Source organism: Morone saxatilis, unplaced genomic scaffold, assembly GCF_004916995.1.
Source record: "Morone saxatilis isolate NCDOM2014 unplaced genomic scaffold, NCSU_SB_2.0 Contig20, whole genome shotgun sequence".
Taxonomy (NCBI): domain Eukaryota; kingdom Metazoa; phylum Chordata; class Actinopteri; family Moronidae; genus Morone; species Morone saxatilis.
Window position 1 is genome coordinate 23225498 of NW_023339763.1, and position 19052 is coordinate 23244549.

Sequence of the window (19052 nt, forward strand, 5' to 3'; positions counted from 1 at the left end):
AGGATCAGACTGACCTGAGAGTTAAGTAAGTACTGAAGATTCATCCTCTGGGAAGTCTATTAAATAGCTTTTGTGATGTTTACCTCTAGATCAGCATCACTGTCCCTTGACCTTTGTCACTGTTGTGACTAACATTTTTAGAATAGTTGTATCTGGAAACAGTTTGATAGGTCAGTGTCATCCCGAGTGTTAGAAATAATGATTTATTTTGAATTATGAACATGGCTAGTTATGGAAGCTGAATGTTTTAGCAGGCACCTCATTACCCCCACTAGTTGTAATATTGACTGTGCTTTTTTCCTGGACAGGGACAATCATTCTTAATCATTATTTCTCAAGTGTGTGAAGACCATTGTTCCTTTGCAAACATTCATACTGACAATTAGGCACTCAATAACTCATTAGGGAAGGGCTGTGCTTAGTTACCTCAGTAACAGTTTCCACTTATTATTAATGACATTTTTGATGAATGGATGCCTGATGCATGAACTATGAGTCTTTTCAATCTTCAGTAGGTGCATGTAGCTTTTAAACAAACACCGCACTGATGACTTTGTATATTAAACATAAAATATATCTATCTATAAACAGATAAAATATCATATCGCATTTTGACATCTATAACAAAATGTCACAAATGTAGGATCAAAAGCAAAATCATACATTTATACACAGTTTAATGAGTTGCCGAAATGCATGTATGTTCTGTTAACCACTTTACTGAATATTTCCTTCCAAAATCTGTCTTTTGCACCCCAATCCTATCCGATTTCACGCATTAAAAGAGATTCTTTGATCCTGAAAATGTGGCCTACAAAGTTGTGTGCCAAGAGCAGAGGCCAATTCATGTCAGATGCATAAAAGTCAGTCAAGCACAATAGACCTAACTGGCCAGACACCCCTGGGTGGGGATTTGACATTCAGAGTGACTTGCCTAAGCTCCTGGCGGCTCTTTCTTTGAGTGTTTTATACCTCTGACGTTTTTATTATGCCTGCTACGTCTCTACCGCCTGGTTTTATGGCTCATGAATATTCACTCCAACAGGGGAGGGGACGAGGTGCTTTTTCTAAGATGCTGGGGGCGGAGTCAGAGGTGTTTCAAATCATACTGACTGGGGTAACCTCTAAGGGTTTTACGCCCCTCGAACCAACCTCCCCACCCCCTTTATTTTTTTAAAGGTTGTTTGGAGGTCAGGCCTTCAAGGTTCAGGATGGCAGCTGCCTTGTGGAATTTGGATAATGAACAGGTGAAGATGTGATGAAACTCCTGTCTTCCTCTGCCTTTTGTGTGAATTTGTTCTTCTGTGTGTTTGTGTGTGTGTGTGTGTGTGTGTGTGTGTGTGTGTCTTTGTAACGGTACTCTGGGCCAACTTTCTCACCCGGAGTAATCCTAGACACCAGTGTGGGAGAAACAGCTGAATGGCACTGTCACCACTTGGATCATCCTTTCTCTTTCTGTCTCTTTCTCTCTCTCACACACACACTCACACACACACCTGTCACACTGTTTTTGATCACAGATACCCCTGTGCAGAAAAATGCATTTCAGGGTTTATGGATTTGGAATTGGGGAAAGGATTTTTGGGGGTGGGTAGGTGTTTGGAAGGAGTTATGGTGGGAGAGGAGTATAGCTGGATGACTCTGATAAAAGAGATGAAGTGAACCCCCCCCCACTGTCCGTGCTCTCCTCGAGCTGCCCTCTGTCCTTGTTATTAACCCCAGTGGTCTGTGGCCATATGGGTTGTGATTGGAGCTCTGTGGTGCATGCTGTCAAACACAGTGGAGAGCAGTCACATTGATTTGAACATCTCCACAGACTGTACAAGTACCTGCAGGGTACGTATGTGAGCGCAGAACTGCAATCAGTTTGTGTATACACCTGTTAGCATTATAAATGGCTGGAGTAGAAGAAAGGTCAGTGCTGCTATAACCACTAGGTAAATGGCTTTTTAAATAAGGCTGCCTTAATGCCATGCCATAGTTTAAAAGCCTTTATTCTGAAGAATAAATACCATTCTGTGCACTGTGAGCTGACACTGCTCCCATTTGCCAAAAGTGAATAACAGTTTTTTATCTATTAAACTGCTGTGAATGAGCTGATATTATCCGATAAGCTATTATGACACAGCTGATTTGTCTTTTGACCTATTTAACTGATGGATATCAGTTGATTCTACATAGCATCAACGAGTGTCCTCGCATTATTTGTATTTGCCAACTTTATTAGTTTTAGGAGGTAACTAAAGCAGGTTAGGTGTTAATGTTAGTTGTAAAAGGGGGCCTTGTTGTAATGATTCCTCCCTGTCCTCCTGCACTCTGGAAATGAATTCCCCCTTTGGGATAATCTAGCGTAATGTTTACATAGTCCTTAAACATCATCAGAATCTTAACATATGTTTATTATTTTCAAGAACATACTGTACAAAGAATATAAACAGACAATGGTAAAAAAAGAAACACAATATCCATTTTCTTAAAAAAATATAGAAAAGTGCATATACATGTGAAAATATAAGGAATATACACAGCAAGGTGCTCTACAGTGGAAACAGTACCTCAGTTCTTACCCCTGAAAAGAATTAGCACAGGGTCCCAGATCTTAGAACACACCTCCTCTAACTTCATTGTAAAATCTCAGTCTCTCCAGATATAATGTGTTAAAGGCCATTTCTCTTAGCCACAAATCATATGTAGGTGCAGAATCCATTTTCCACATGAGCAAAATTAACTTTCCACCATTAAACACCATTCCAAACCAAACAGCCTTTTTTCATTGCCAAAAGATAACAAGCTGTTTGCTCCAAGATTGGCAAGGAGCGGGTCAGGTTCCCACTGCTTCCCAAAAGCCTCTGAGAAACAGAGAAAAATGCTTTTCCACCAGTCCAGAAAGAATGTGTTGGATTACTGATCATAAACTAACATCAAATACAGATATGATGTAAGCTACATAGAGATGAATCCAGAACTGAATTGTGAGGCTAGTGAAGATTCACTCCTAGAGTCCATGACTACTCACATTCAGCCTCCTTGCATCTTTCTGTGCATCCAGAGGAGCATGACAATGTTTTCCACCAGCTGTCTGAAGCACTTTGTCCATTCAGATCCATTTGTCAAGACAGCTACTGTCAAGTTTTATTTTCCAATTACATCCTACTCAAATCTGTACAAATCAGCTTTTTTTTAACAGCTGAGATATCCAGTCAGGATATGTGTCGTCATGCTTCATCATATATCCTGTGAATCACTTTAATATTCAGCACACTGAGCCTAGAGGGAGTGATACACTCCATCACCTCTCATACTGAACTCTTCAGCACTGACATTCTCAGCCCTGCTCTCTGTGTTTGTGTGTGTGCATCATTCTATCTGTGTGAGCTCCGAGGTGTGTTCATGCTTAACTAATGGGATTGCAGGTCCCAGCCTTGTGGAGGACAGAGCCGGTGGCCATTCTAGTCTTAAAAGAGGGGGATCAGATGGCCGGAGTGAGGCCACGGGCCTCGATCTGGCTTAACCCCCTCTGTATGATCCGGCCGTCTGCCGGTCATTGAGCCAGACCCACCAGCCAAACCCTCCTCCAGAGGATTGCCATGAATTAATTAGACCATACTAAAGGCGAGTGTGACCAGCGTGCATGTGTGTTTCTGTGTGTCATAAAAGGTCAGTGGGACAAAAGCAGAAGGATGAGGGGTCGGGGTGGGGGTTGTTCAGGGAGGGAGGCGTTGACAACAGGTGGTGTGAGGAAGAGCTTTAAACCCCCCCCTCCCTTTTAACGACAGTGTAGTACAGGGGCCACGGGGGCTGTCGAGAACAATAAAGGCCCCTTGCTCCAACCGTTGTGTCCAATCATGCCCCATTATCTCTCTGAGATGCTGATCACTGGCGCTGCACTGCCAGACACAGCGGTCCCTCTGTGCTAAATGACTGTCTTCACTGGTTGTTTCCTGTATGTGTGAATGTATATCTCTCTATATATACTCATACATGTATGCACTGTACATACACAGGGAGCACATGCAATCCAACAGAAAGTCTCTTGTTAGTGTTGATTCAACTATGAGGCCATTTTCATAGTAGCAGTTTGTGGTGTTGTACTGGACACATTTTCAGGTGCAACCCCTCTAGCTACATAGGGAAGGGGTAGCCAGATACATGCAGAATGGGTGCACCATGAATTTCAAAAGCTACAGTCATTATCCCCAGCATTTTACATTGCTGCAAGTAAGTACATTTTGTTTTTGCAGTTTTTAATGTAAGTGGAAACGGTGCTAACTGGCCCTTTTTTAAAACAAAAATCTTCTTGATTAAGAATGTAATTAATTGAGAGTCATTAGTTGTGGTCTTTCAGGATGCAAATGACCCCCTGTTTTGCCTCATTGAGGCCAACAATAGCCCTCCGGCAAAACTACACAAGGGGCTGTTTGGTGTGGGTGTGTTGCTTCAGGGTAGAGATTAAGAGGAAGAAATATGAACCAGGAAGTCCAGCTGGAAGCCTTATCAGACACAAAGACACTGACTGCACAGCAGTTCGTACTCCTTTTTGGGCAGAATTGAAACAGGAAATATCACAGCAGTGATTATGTGCTCCTCTCAGTGTTTGTCTGGTAAACATGCTACAATGTATTATATGTTGTTGATGGGTCACGAAAGTAAAGTTGAACAATAATAAATCTTATCCCAGACTGCTGCACCAATGCCTCATATGAGTTAATGAGAAGTCAGGGTTTTTAAATGTGGTGCTAATGTCAGTCTGGGGCCTGAGGGAGCATCATGAAAAACACAGTCAGCACGGACTCAGTAGAGAAAGTAGAACAAAAGACGACCATAATGTGATGAGATGCGACAGGGAAATAAATGAAAAAGATCACACATAGCAGATACGACAGTGATGGCAGACAGTTGGACATGAGCAGTACAAACTTGCAGAGAGGATAGCTCAAAACAAATCCATCAATTCATCAGAAATAAATTGAGGAGCAGGATGCATGTGGAGAGTTTCGGGAGTCATTAATGACAGACAGCGAGCGTGAGAGGCCAACACAATCAATACGTGGTTCAAACAAATCAATCGAATGCAATCATACCGTCATTACAGAGCAGATAAAAAAAGAGAGGACATCTGGCTCACCTGTTACTGAGCAGGAAAATCAGTGAGTGCGAGTGAATGTTAAACCACCGAATGGAGTCTTCAGAGAATCAGAATCATCTTCACTCAACTTGTTGCAGTTTTTGGTCAGCATTTTGTAGTTATTGAACCAATCAGTGGAGTCATTGGGAAAATCATTTTGTTTATTGAACAACAGATTGTGGTTATTTATGAGCTCATCTTATCCCAAGGACAGTTCAGTGAACAGTAGCTGCGGTAACTGGATATTTCATTGTTATCACTGCTCAACTTCATTTAGTTGCTGGACAGTCCAATATGATTATTATGTGCCAACTTATTGTGGTAATGGGTGGGAAACTCATTCTAATTGTTGTGTGACTAATTCTTGTTTTTGCCAGCTCATTTTAATTATTGGGCAATTTATTCTAGTGATTGAAAGAGTCATTCAGAGTTGGAAACTCATTCTGGTTATTTGGCAGTTTATTCTACTCGTAGGACCACTCAATTCAGTAATTGGACATCTTCTCATCTGTGCTGCCCTCAAACTAAATCTTAGGTGTAGGGTTTAATTTGACAAAGGAAAGGGTTCTAACAAGGAATTCTAAGCAATATTTTCAACTCATATGGAGCAACTTGTAAGCACTTGGTAGAAAATTCATATTTGAGTGGCAGAAAACATCAGTCGATTCCAAACCACTGCTGGTAAATGTTAAATTACCATTATGTTAATTGACACAGTTCCCCTTCTGCATATAAATAAGTGGCTTATTTTCTTTCCTCATATGTTGAGGACTGTTTGCTACAGTCATATCAAGAGTATCGTCTTATGCAATGAGAGCATGTTTAACAATAGAGATTGATTGATCTTTAATGTCAGCCTCGTTGGATGTGCGTTTTAGTATGTACATTTTTGTTCTCTTCTGTCACAGTTCTTTTTGCCTCACCTTTCCAATTCCCTGACTGGTAACAGCCGAGGGACTGTTTTAAAGACAGTTTCTCACTTAAAATTAACCTTTGGAGCTTTTCTATGGACAGAAGCATTCACCTTTGAGTATTTGGCATGGTCGAAGTAATACTGGCCGCAAGCTCTTTGTGGTAAAAAAGGTCTTTCAGGGGGATTTAGGTATATTTGACCTGTCTGCAAATGGTAAATACAAGGGCGAACAGCTGTGGAAAATGCTTATTGATTTCTACTCGTGTGTATTTGTACAAGATTCATTTCTCCTTAAGACGTGCTCCCACCTCAGAGTTAGAAAAGGTCAGCGAACAGGGGCTTAAGTCATTCAAGTGGAGCTAAATGGATTTCTGCTCCAAGATCCATCTGTTTTTGGAGTTTGTTGACAGGGTGGAAAATTGGAACTGTTGCTCTTCCCTCCCCCTAGTTGCACCACCACCACCACCACCACCACCTCCACCTCCTCCCCTCACAGTGCTAGGGTATGAACAGGCACACTAAACAGGGTAAAAAGTGCGCTGGGCACGAGGCAGGATACAAGGCCCAGCCATCTGCTCCAGCTATGTGAACACATTTGTGTACGTTTCACAGGAAGAACTGTAGCATCGGTTGGGCGTCCGCCATAAGTTGCGTTAGCAAGCAGGGACAGCTGACAGGGGTCATCTGACAGTGGCAAGACCGGCCAACAGGAAGACGCTGATGTCAGAGAGACAATTCACCTCTCAGACACCAGCAGGGAAAGTGGACAGTGTCAGCGACCTAACAATGAAACCGCACACATGCAGGAAATGGCAGGGTTGAGTGCGTTTGTGTGTGCGCAAACAACAAGATACACTGCTGAGAAAATCGACAGGACTTACAAGACAGTGAGACAGCATAGGAAACTGCTCACAGACTCAGAAGCAACTGTTAAGGTTCAGCTCCTGTGTATTTAGCTTTTAGCCTTCCATCTCCCAGAAAACAGGTCTGGGTGTTTTTCCACCAATAACAGAACAAGCTCTCATGAACACTAGCTGCAAATTCAACTTCATACTCTGCAACCCCACAATAAGCGAGCATTCACACCACTATATTATCCACAGCATATATTATATTGCATTTCTGACAATAAATCTGAATAAATGTCATCTTAACACATACCAAAACAGGCTGTGAGACAAGATTTTACAAATGTATCCCGTTTCTCCTCTCTCTCAACAATTGCGAGGCACAACGTCGTTACAAAATACCCTACTAGGAATGGAGATTCGCAAATACTTGACTTTGCATTACGTTGTGTAACCACCCTGTATTTTTTGTCAGTGCAGTGGTCTCATTGAACTGAACGAGGAGACTGTGCTTTATGACACAGTGCTTAAATCACCCTGTTAACATTTCACTTGAATTGCCCTATTGTTAAAGAGGAATTTTTGAACGGTGCTCATTGCCACCATCCCACTGCAGCGGTCAATAATTAATGAGTTGTGTGTGATTGTTGGGTGGGTGGGGCGAGGGGGGCATCCATTGTCTATAGGCGCCTCTGTCCTCCATGTTCCCCTTGAGGTCGTGGTAAAGAGTATTTCTGGTTTTCCAGATGGGTGAACTACAGTAGCCTTGATTGGGCCATGGGGTCAGCTGAGGGCAGACCGGGGCAGGCGTGTTGGGGTGGAATGGGGCTGCTTTAGTTGCCTTACAATGGGCTTCTCAGCAAATTCTCTGTGACCCTCTTACCCCACTGCTATAGGCCGCACGACGTCGGCCATTACTAGATTAAAGTAATCCTCTTTTCAGGCCCAGACAATTGCTTTATTAGCTGACCACACACAGAAGCCTGGCCACCTCTGTAATAGTATTGTTGTGGGGGGCCCTCAGGGTCCCGGGGTGGGTGTTATTGGTGGAGGGGGGGCAGAGGTTTAGCATTGTTTTTTGGACTCTTCTTAGCAATACCATGCATGCATTACTTCTGCATTACTTCTCCTTGTTTAACCATTTTCACCACTATGCATGTGTTTCAGATGGGGAGATTCTTTCAGTTCAGTAATTCAATTCAGTATGCTTTATTGGCATGAGTGTAACAAAGACAACATTGTCAAAGCATCAGGTAATAATGTGATTAAAAAGATTCATAAAATATTAAAATAGCAGAAAACTTTCTTTCTTTTTTATGGTGCAACAACACCTGCAATACATAGATAGATGGACATATTGCTTGAATTACAATCAGATTAAGTGCGTGTATGGATGCATGTTTGCAAATCCCCCTCCTCCTCTTCCTCCTCCCTCCTCCCTTCTTAGCATGCAGTCCAGATTTTTTTTCTCTGAATCCCTCCACTGGCTTGTTTTTGCCAAATAACTCCCATCAAAATGCTGTTTCATCTCCTCTTTTCCTCAGTTTCTAAAGGCATGGCTCATTTCCAACTAAAGCAAGAAAAACGAAAAAACAAAAAACCTTCCTTTAAAATCCATTCCAAAATGTCTGTTTTTGCTGACGGATCTTTCTTTGTCAAAATGGCATAAGCTGTTTCTGCAAGCCCGTCAATCACGCACGAACGGCTTCACCTGATAATTTATTCAGCTTTATGAGTGGGGGAGCCACTCAAGCTGAATTAAGTATTGTCAAACAGTTTGAATATTTCATGAATAGATGTGATAATTTGAAGAGATGTGGCATGTCTCTACCTCTTTCATTTACAGCAGAGGATCTATAAGAAAGGCATACATTTGCTTTTGTTACAGTCACGGGGCGTTGGGATGCATCTCTCTGAGCGCTTATGCTGAACGCCTAAAGCATATATGCCAGTTACAATTAAAGAGGAGAGGGCAGGTTCATAACATCTGCATCACAATTCATGATATCAATCCAAAATAATGATCAGTACTCTTTTATTATCAAACATAATACATTTTTGGGCTGAAATCCTCCACTCCTAAGATAAGCCAATAAACACACAGCTTCATTAAGTTGATGGATTTGACATGGACTGAACAGGGAACAGCCATTCACCTTGACTGTACTCCATCTAACATATTTTTCCTTTCCTCCACTGTTTATCATCAGTTCCCACTAAGAGACTAAAGAGAGGGAGAAATAAATCTTAAACACAGCTTTTTGATAATGCGATATTATTGATCCACACAAGGAAATTGTTTTTCTCTTACTCCTCACTGCAGGAGGTCAGACGTCAGGGTCGGCTACAGGACTGCACCCTGGAGTAGGAAACAAATCATCGTCTTGCCATAGGACACTGGGGCAAGAAGGTGGATGTTAACTGAAGGATGTCTAGTCTGCTCAATTCCATACTTTCATCCAAGAGCTAGGGAGCCACCACGGGTGTAAGAAAATATCGATACACTTGAGTATTGCAATGCTTTTTGTGTTATTGCACAAAAACACTGTAACACTGATTTATGTGTTTAAAACCCAACCGCTAGATAAGCGGGAAAAAAAAGCCAATATATCACCAAGCTTACAGTATTACAATATATTGAATTGTTACCCCCTGTATCTAGATAAGTATCGAATCGCCAGATTCCAGGAGCTAGGGCTGCACACTTATCGAAATCGCAACATGGCAATATCCAAATCACAGAAGCTGTAATTTTTTGATAAAGGTAAAATATGTGACAAAACGGCATTATAATGAAGTATTGTAAGTCTTGGCATTCAGATGTAAAAAAACACAACAAATGTCACATTATCATGATTTGAATAGCTTTTTTAGTGATTCATCATAGCAACTAATCGTGGATCTGTCAAAATAATCCCAATATGTGTTTTTTTTACCATTACCGTGCAGCCCTACTAGAAGCCACAGTGCTACTTTCATTCCCAGAGTCCATACTCCGCTGAGTTTGGTCTGCAAGTTGTCAGGGGTCATGGGGAGTCGTGTGTATCCCATCAGGAATTGCAGAGATGAAACACATAGATGAAAAATTGCCAGAAAAACACACAAACACACAATCACACACACATATAGGGCCAACATGGCATGCCAAGGGAGGTTTGCGGTGGATTAACCTCAAGGTTGCTGGGTGGGTGAGCACAGCCGGAGCAGCAGCACCAGCTCAGAATTGGGATGGGAACCTGCTGCTGAGCCACACATAGGTGAACACTCCCCATGCCCGGAGATTGGAGGGATTTACACGCAAATGAGAAGTTTGTCTGTGTGAGAGTTAGTGTGTGTATGTATGTACACACGTTTGTGTTTACAGTAGACTGGTTTTATCCGTGCCTGTGCACAAACTTGGGGCATTTTCTGCAGAGCCGGGTTAATGGGAGGGGTTGGGGGTGGGTTTGGTAAGGGGCTTTGGTGTGAGAAGATTTTTTCCTGCCAAGTAGTATTTTAATACGACCCCCCTCTCGACTTGAAATATGGCTATTTCAATCAGATGTGCCTGGCATGCCTGAGGCTTGTTCTGCTCTGTTTGAGTGTGTGCACACGCGTGTGTGCGTGCATGTGTGATGGGGGAATGAAAGGAGTGGGGGGATTAAGATCCAGTAGGAGGGATGGAAGGTTAGCCAAGGCCTTTAATAGCTCTCTAGACACACACACATATATGCACAAAGTAGTATGAGGCTTGAAAAGTCATTGATCATTAATCATTTCAAAAGTAGCATTAATATTTTATCTTTAACTGTCTTTTACTTTATCTGGTCCTGCACACACTACTTCATTGGATGACTGATGGTGTCTAATGGAGGAATAAAGAAATGTTGATGGCAACTTTTCCTGCCCTAATTTTTTTTCAGCACAGCAAAAGTAATAAAATATTTTCATTCTGAGAGAATCTTGGGTGCAGCCCAGTATCTGCAGGAATTCTCCAGGGCTTGATATACATCTAGTGCCAAACATACACCCAGTGCAGTCATTAATGTGCCCTTTAGGTAGCGGGATTTATGCTTAAAGCAAGGGGTTAACAGGAGTCCCGCCATAGATATCTAGCACGTAGGTTTTGATTTATAGTTCAGTGTTGGCTTTCACACATTGAAGGGATGCCTGCAAAGCAAAATGGATGTATTATAGTTTAAATTATATCTTCCACATTCACAGTCACATTCTTTCACTCACTATGAGATACAAGTGATGATCAGAATGTTTCACTACTGAATGTGAGAGTATTCTATGCAGTAGCCATATTCACATTGTTTCATTCATGTGCATAAAGTGGTGACCATGGTGAGCAGAAGGTTTGCAGTGGAGATGGCTTCAAACATCGAAGAGAATAGTACAAGAGTACATTTTTGGTTACATTTGAACTATGTATTAAAGGGCTACACTGTAACCCCTTAATACAAAACCATAACCATAATGTAGCACGTCTATTTTGAGGTTTGGCATTCAATAACATTGTCATCCAATGTAATCCAAGACTTTGCAGAATCACTGCAATAGTTTTGCACTTTTATAATGGTATTACAAAGTGTACTGATTATTTTTAGGGAAAAGTTAAGGTCATTGAACCTTTGCGTAGCTAGTGCATGCATTTAAAAACAGCAAGGCTGATAATTCCAGCACTTCAGTGTTATGTTACAAAAATCAACATCCCCCACCAATTGGAGGTATGCAACGCCTGCACAGAGCCTACATGTACACCATCTGATGACAAAAATGACTTCACGCTGACCCTACTGTACTTGCGCAGGTGGAAAGTACAATGAATTATAGTTTCTCTTCATGGTTGGAGGCAGCGCAGTAGCATCTGTGTTTGTATCATATACATAACTGCACAACCTTGTCTCACACCCCAGCTCCCAGTGTTTTTTGCAGGACTTACATAATGTACTGTCACATGCACTCAAAAAGCGTGAACCAGCTTAAATATGTAATGTTGTTGTCACATGATTGCAGCTCCATGCTTACAGGAGTTGGCCCGATCATCCTCAACCTCTGTTCCTCAGCATGTTATGGACCATGTGCTTAATTATAAAACATGCACACACACACTCCCTCTCACACACACCCCGTTTTCCCCCCACTTCTGTTGGCTGATAATGAGTGCCTCCTGTGCGTCCACCTGCCTTGCATGTGGGGCCCACGGTCAAGTATTGGCTGCAGATCTGCACATGGCCAATGTATTACGCCCCCCTCCCCGCCTGCTCCTCATCCCGCCTTCCCCCACCCCCCTTCCAACACGTCTGGGTGTGACAAGACACTGTGGAGGGGCCAGGCCTGGGCATTTACGATTGCTTAAAAAGCCGTGAAACGTTGGACCTTGACAGATAACCTCATCTATTTTTTTCCCAGTGAGCTGCTGGTGCTGGTCTCTCATATTTTATCACTTAATTCAAGTTCAGTCAGTATTTTAAACATTGTGCCGGTGGTAACACCAGCATTGTAAACAGTATCAGAGGAAGACATGAATAATAAATTGAATGCTATTTTCTTTGCCTGATGATTATGTTGTAAGAAGAGGTTTATCTATGCTAATAACAGGCTTATGATCTGCCAGGAATGCATCACTTGCGGATTATATTTCAGCGTTAGCTGAGCCCAATGGCTAATAATTGGTTTTCCTGGGGTTTGCTGTAAAAAATGCCAAGAGTTTCATGTAATGTTAATTTCTACAGCAGAGATTTTCTGTCAACTTCTGGTCAGGATCATATTGGCAAACACTCCAGTGCTCTATTAAACTGATTGTTTCCTTTTAATGCCTCACTAATCACTCAAAAAGACTTTCACCTCAACCTGTAGGGCCTAATGTTTTACAGCTAAGCATGGAAATCATTTTTCATGCTCTTGTCACCGTGGCTAGTGGGACCAGCTGCCTTTCAACCATCAGCCCAGATTTGGTAGCTGCATGGGTAGGAGGGCTCCGGGTGAGGGTGGTGGGGATTGGGTGGGTGGAGTCGCAGCTGTTGCGGCTGCTAAATGGACTCAGCTGACGGGACTAAGCAGCAGCAGCGGCGGTGGACTAAATGGCTACGTCAGCCGACACACTAAAGGACAAAAGAAAATGGAGGGGAAAAATGCATCGGACATTGATGAACAGGTCATGGGTGTGTGATTGTGTGCTTGAGGTGTAGGGCAGGCGGTAACGATTGGGCTGAGAAGGTGACCCTTCTGGACTCATGGAAGGAGTAATTGAAATGCCCTGTCGCTCTGATTCCCATTCATTTAGCTTTAGCGCCGACTCAATTTCGCTGTTGGCCATATGAGCATTTCCAGAGAGCTAAACCATGTTATGTCATTTACGCAAGGCCATAAAATACTTGCAGGCCAAAGAGCCAAATGACAGTGCCATGAGAAAAATGGAATGACTCTTTAAACCAAGCCATTTTTTTTATAACAGGGAACATTTCAGGTCAGCTGTCAGAAAATGTTAATAAAGAAATAGTAAGGGCGCCCATACAGAGTGTCTGTGTGTGTGTGTGTTGGTACACAGCAGGGAAGTGAGCCCTGTATATTGAACTGAGCCGGTCATATTGGATGCAGACAGTGTTTTGCTGTATTTGCTGCTACAGCTGCCGTGCAGCGTATCTGCACAAGTGTCTGTGTTTGCCTTGGGTGGGGTGGGGTGGGGTGGGGAGGCGGTGGGTGCTTATAGGCGGCACGGACATCTGTCTCCAAATGCGAGACCCCCATCTCCCCTCCATCCTCTTCAAACCCTCCCATCAGCACTGAAAACACACACCAATATCCTGTATGGGCTGTTTCATCATGGTATAATGGTTGATAGGGATCGGAGGGGGTCCACTCTGGATAATGAGAGTGGCTGATGGAAGGTGGCTTCTGATGGGGGGCCCCTGTTGGGCCCAAGGGCCTGGACAGATCTTGCCTTGGGGAACAGGCTACACCTACAGAGAGAACAGAAAAGACGTTTATGTGTGCATCTAAGCAGGTTTGATAAATGGATAAGAATGATGTAGGTATGGAGCGAAAGAGCAAGAACATAAGCCTGTTTTTGCTTGGGCTCACACTGAAGCAGATTGCTTCATGTCAGGACAGAATGTAAGCTGAGGGATGGACGGATGACTAGCTCAATCCCCCTCAACAGAGCTTGAACCTGAGGATGCTTTTTGATCCCCCTCCCTCCATCCCTCTCTTTGCTCCTCCAGCCAAGGGACTATCCGTCATTCTCTCTCTGCCATCTGAATATTTATTCTCAAGGGGGGTGGGCTGTCACACACACACACAGTCCTTGGAACATTAACGACAGCAATAAAGCCATTTAATTAAAAGTGAGACTGAGCTCGCCCCCAAAGGTGTTTTTTTATGTCCAATTACATGCTCAAATGATGCCCCGATATACAGCGGGGTCCTGATACTTTGCACATGTGGTAAATCACACAAGTCTAGCAGTCACAGACAAATATTACTTTCATACAATAACACTCTTTGTTTGCCGCAGAATAGATAAGCTTCTTTGGTGATTTTAAATTTTCGTAATGGTTCAGTGTATAAATTGCAATTTGCACATCCATCAACGTACATTACAAGCTGATAAATGCTACATGCATATGGGTGTCATTTGTTTTTGTGTGACCAGTGTGTAAAGATACAGACTGACAGCAGTCGGGCACAGAGAGTGAAACTAAAAGCCTCAGGATCTTATTTTGTTTATTGTCTAGATGTAGCAAGAATTAGGGCTGCAACTAACGATTATTTGCTTGATTAATCGTCTTGTATATCAGTAAATAGTAAATAGTGCCACAGCTCAACATGATCTATTTATATAGGTTGCTATAAATAAAAATATACTATTTCTCCTTGTATGTTTAGTTACTCAAAGACCTCTGTTGGTTCGTGGACCCCAGTTTGAAAACCACTGGACTAAGATTCTTTGATCCACCATTGCAGAAGAAACAATTACATAAAATGGCCAACACAATGAATTAAACCTGGCAAATCAAGCAACTTCAATAAATTAAAGAAAAAAATCCTCTAAATCTCATATTGCCAAAACATTGCCCACAACGGTTTAATACAATTGAACTGGCTTTTAAAGAAACAGTAATATAAAATCTCTACTAGTAGACAAATCCGACTCTGACACCCATAGTTGTACATATCAGAGCAGGTGATGCATGTATATTACACTGCCAGCTTTAGGGTTTCAGTTCCAATCAGACATCTATATTTCAACTTTTGGCCCTTATCTCTTACCCTGTGTGTGTTACTGTGTGTCTGTGCTCTGATTAAAGCACACCGTTCAGGCCCAGTGGTGGGGATTACTTTGGCTTTGTTGAAGGGGTTTAAAGAAAGGGTCAAAGTGCACCCACTTAATATGGGCCCCAAAGGGCCTCATGGGTAATTGCCAGTGCCTAATAAACTTCTAGACACCCTCTTTCCGTTCAGATCTGGAAAGTGCGGAAGGCAGAAAGATCAGGGGCCCCTGGAGTCATGATCTCAAAATGGTGTGTGACAGGTCATCGTGGCAGTCCTTTAACCCGACGGCATGGTAATTCAGACCTGGGGTGCAATGAACTGTCCCATTTCCCTCCTCGCTTTACGTGATGGGACAGGATCTTGAACAATTTAGTCTGGGTTTTGTAATCTGCTGTGAATAGTGATTGGGAGAAATGTCAGCAGCAGGTACAGATAGGGTCAGGGGTGTGGTTTGGCATATCATTCCAAGATCGGAGGGGCCAATGGGATTTCGAATACCCCAAATGCTCTGTTGCCAAGTAATTGGCCATCAGGATATGGGTCTGACTAAAGCCATAAGTGGCAATTTGATCCCTCTAAGAGACAAAGTAAAAATAAAAGAGACAGAAACACAGTGGTTCAGGAGCCGCAATGAATTGTGTATTTTATCAGGGCAAAGGCAAGCACACACTCCGTTAGCTAATGAGGAAATGAAAAATATCCTCATTTCTCCTTAAACGAGGATGTGTCCGTCTCTCATGACCTTGATTACAAACAAAACAGGCTGATTTATCTCCTCACACACCCACGCTCACCCTCTTTCAAAGAGGACGCCACGCTATCTTGACAGCAAGAGAAATGAGCCTTCACGGTGTACAGTCTGACATTGAGATACAATGCATTTTCCACAAAAACCCAGGTATTTCAGATTGGAGGTCTGAGTGTAAGCAAGTTTATAAGGATGGATGGATGGACACATGGATATATGGATGGTGATGATAATGGTAATGTCCTGGGGGTTTGTTGGCCTGTTGGAGCTGTCGTTAGGGGAGGGGTGTCATTAATCAGATGAGGCAGTGACCTTCCCCTGCTGGCCTGTGACATTACAGCGACATTGTAAATGTAAAGGCAAATGTGGACACAAGCATGCACACACCGTGCATACCCACCCACATATAAAGACATATGTGTACATAGGGTATGCTAGCACACAAGGACCATGAACTATCACTATTGATAGATGTGGACAAAATGCCTAGAGGAGACTTTTACTGACACACAATAACACATGCAAGTTTCTGCTTCACATGAATATAAAATCAAATGGATGGGCAGAGGTAAATTTGTGTTAAGCCACTGGTTCCAATCAAAGATAGAGCACCCAAAAGTTTTACACTTTCATATTCCATTTGTCCAATTGTACATTCTGCTCTGTTTGCTTGTTTAGTCCTCATTCACATGGCGAGTGTGGGAATATGAAAACGATTTTGTTTTCTGCTAATTCTCAGGGTAAAAGTAAACAGAACACTTATGTTACAGAAGACACATTTCAAAAGGACAACACATTAAATCAAATATATGACAAATCAGGTTTTACAGGGAGTTGCAGGAATATTGGTCTTTACTTCCTCAGGGTTGAATGGGGTTGGAAAGAGTAATAGATCGTTCACCTCAAGAAGACGTACTGTTGCTTCATTTACAATATAACTTACTCATGAAATTACTTATTACACCGAATCCACTGGTACATGTGACGATTCAGTGATGTTCGTTAATGCATCTTGTTCCTATCGGAGGGCTTTCTCAAAGATTCCCCAATGAGGACCTGGTTTCAAATGAAATATTAATGGAACAGCATCATAATTGGACCATAACCCCATAATGTAAGCTGTCATTTGTGCTTATTATCTTCGTGGTTCTATAGAACCATTAGTATAGTTAAGTCATTTTTAATTGAATGTGTAAATGTCGTTACTACTATTCAACCTGCAAGGTAAGAAATAACAGCAGATGTGTTTGGTTGAATCAGAAATTATTTTAAAAATGTGTGGTGATAAAGTTCTCAATTAGTTTGTCTTATTTTGCAAATCAATTCTATCAAACGCTACAGGCATACACATTATATATTAGACAACACTTCAAAATCAATTTTTTTTCCAAACTTAAACTTATCTTTCAGTTTTGGACTAAGGGCATTTTAAAGAAGTTTGTTCTTCGGCAGAGAGGTGATATACTTGACAGCTTTTTTAGTAGCGGTGTTCAAAAGCCTGTCAAGAGTGTAAGTTAGGACAATAGCTTCTGATATGACTCACTTTTTAAGGTGAAGTAGACCATTTTTCTCCGCTCGTCTTTATGACAGTCTCAAGAGACCTGCAGATGAGTGGGATGTCAGTATATGGATATAATATCATCAATGAGATTGCCATAATGTATGCAAATCAGCCATGCTATCCTCTTGGATCAATTAATTACTCCTTGATGTCCAAATCTTACATCTACCCATAGCTTCAAGGATAACTTTTTGGAATATTTGAGGGTAGAAACTTAATAAATCTCAGTGAGATTGTGATGTGAAAGACATTCTGGGAGGATCTGCTTTTCAGCTCAGTTAGTGTGGCTTTCTAGGGGACTTTTGGCTTAGATAGGAATGCCATAGAAACCATCTCATTGGTTTATTTCCTTACTTCCCCCTTTTACTGAGGCCTGCAGGCCTGAATGGCTTTGGCTTCTTCCTGGTAGACTGGTGTTGTCAGTACATCATCCTCGACTACAAAACCATCCTCCACACCTGTAATCCGAGAGGTTACAGTGCTCTAGAGACTGAATTGAGATAGAAAAGCCGAATGCCTTCAGGTACAGGCACAAGAGGTTGACTACAGAGTGATGGATTTGGAAGTAAAGTAGGCTCAAAGACATATATCTAATGTTTTATGAATGGAATCAAGTAAAGCAAAAACAAAGGGATTTGGTATTCAAAGTGGTTTCCTGCAGTTGATATTGTAGATGTATCTCGTGTACTTTTGAATGGTGACTTTTTGACCACATATAAACTGTATTTATGCATGTGCATTTGCCAAGGGAGTCTGTGTGTGTGTGTGCGTCAGATTGAATAATTCATCTACTGTGTGTCTGTGTTAGCCACAAGAGCTTTCATTATTGATGTGCTGTGATGCCGCACACACGACAGAGTCAATGAAGACCTTAGGGACTCATGCTCACTATGTTAAATTCATAGTCATACAGTATCAATGACAGTGTCCTGTCATGCTTTGTGCCTTTTAGCTTAGTCAAACAGTGAGACAAATTTTCGATTTGTGCCTTTGGCATTCATGTTTCTTTTTGAAGGCCAAATGACAGTAAGAAACAGGCATGCCTAATTTAGAGAAAGTAAATTATTATTATATTCAGGCTTAAATGTCAGCAGAATGTTAGCAGAACGACATGTATGCAAAGCCAGATAAAAGATTATATCATCAACAAAGAAGCTTACACACAGTCTCTCACCTTCCCTCTTTCCCCTAGTTCTGAGAGACGACTTCCGTCAAACACCCAGTGATGTGGTGGTAGCGGCAGGTGAACCAGCTGTTATGGAGTGTATCCCCCCAAGAGGCCATCCTGAGCCCACCATCTCATGGAAGAGAAACAACATCCGGGTCAATGACCGAGACGAGAGGATCACTGTAAGTCCACCCGTATTTTTATATTTCTACTTTTCTTGTGTTCACCTTCCAGAACAAACTTACAATAAATAAAAACAAAGCATATAAACCTGCAATTGGGGGCATGCATGTGGGTGCACACTACCAGTATCAATCAATGTAGCTACTTACTAAAATCTAAGCATTGGAAGATGTTTCTATGGTGATTGGCCTGGAGCTAGACCCATTGTCAAACAGCGTAAGAACTAGCAGAGGAGCCATCTGTCATG

The 19052-nt window shown here is 42.1% G+C and overlaps 1 protein-coding gene across 4 annotated transcripts in view; it reads left to right on the forward strand.

Moving 5' to 3' along the window:
- Positions 1-19052, forward strand: part of robo3 (roundabout, axon guidance receptor, homolog 3 (Drosophila)) — an 89491-nt gene that overhangs the window by 21371 nt on the left and 49068 nt on the right. For all 4 annotated transcript variants that reach the window (XM_035667004.1, XM_035667005.1, XM_035667006.1 and 1 more), the window contains exon 3: positions 18647-18804. In XM_035667004.1, coding sequence (XP_035522897.1) covers positions 18647-18804 — 158 coding nt within the window. The remainder of the gene's footprint in view (positions 1-18646; positions 18805-19052) is intronic.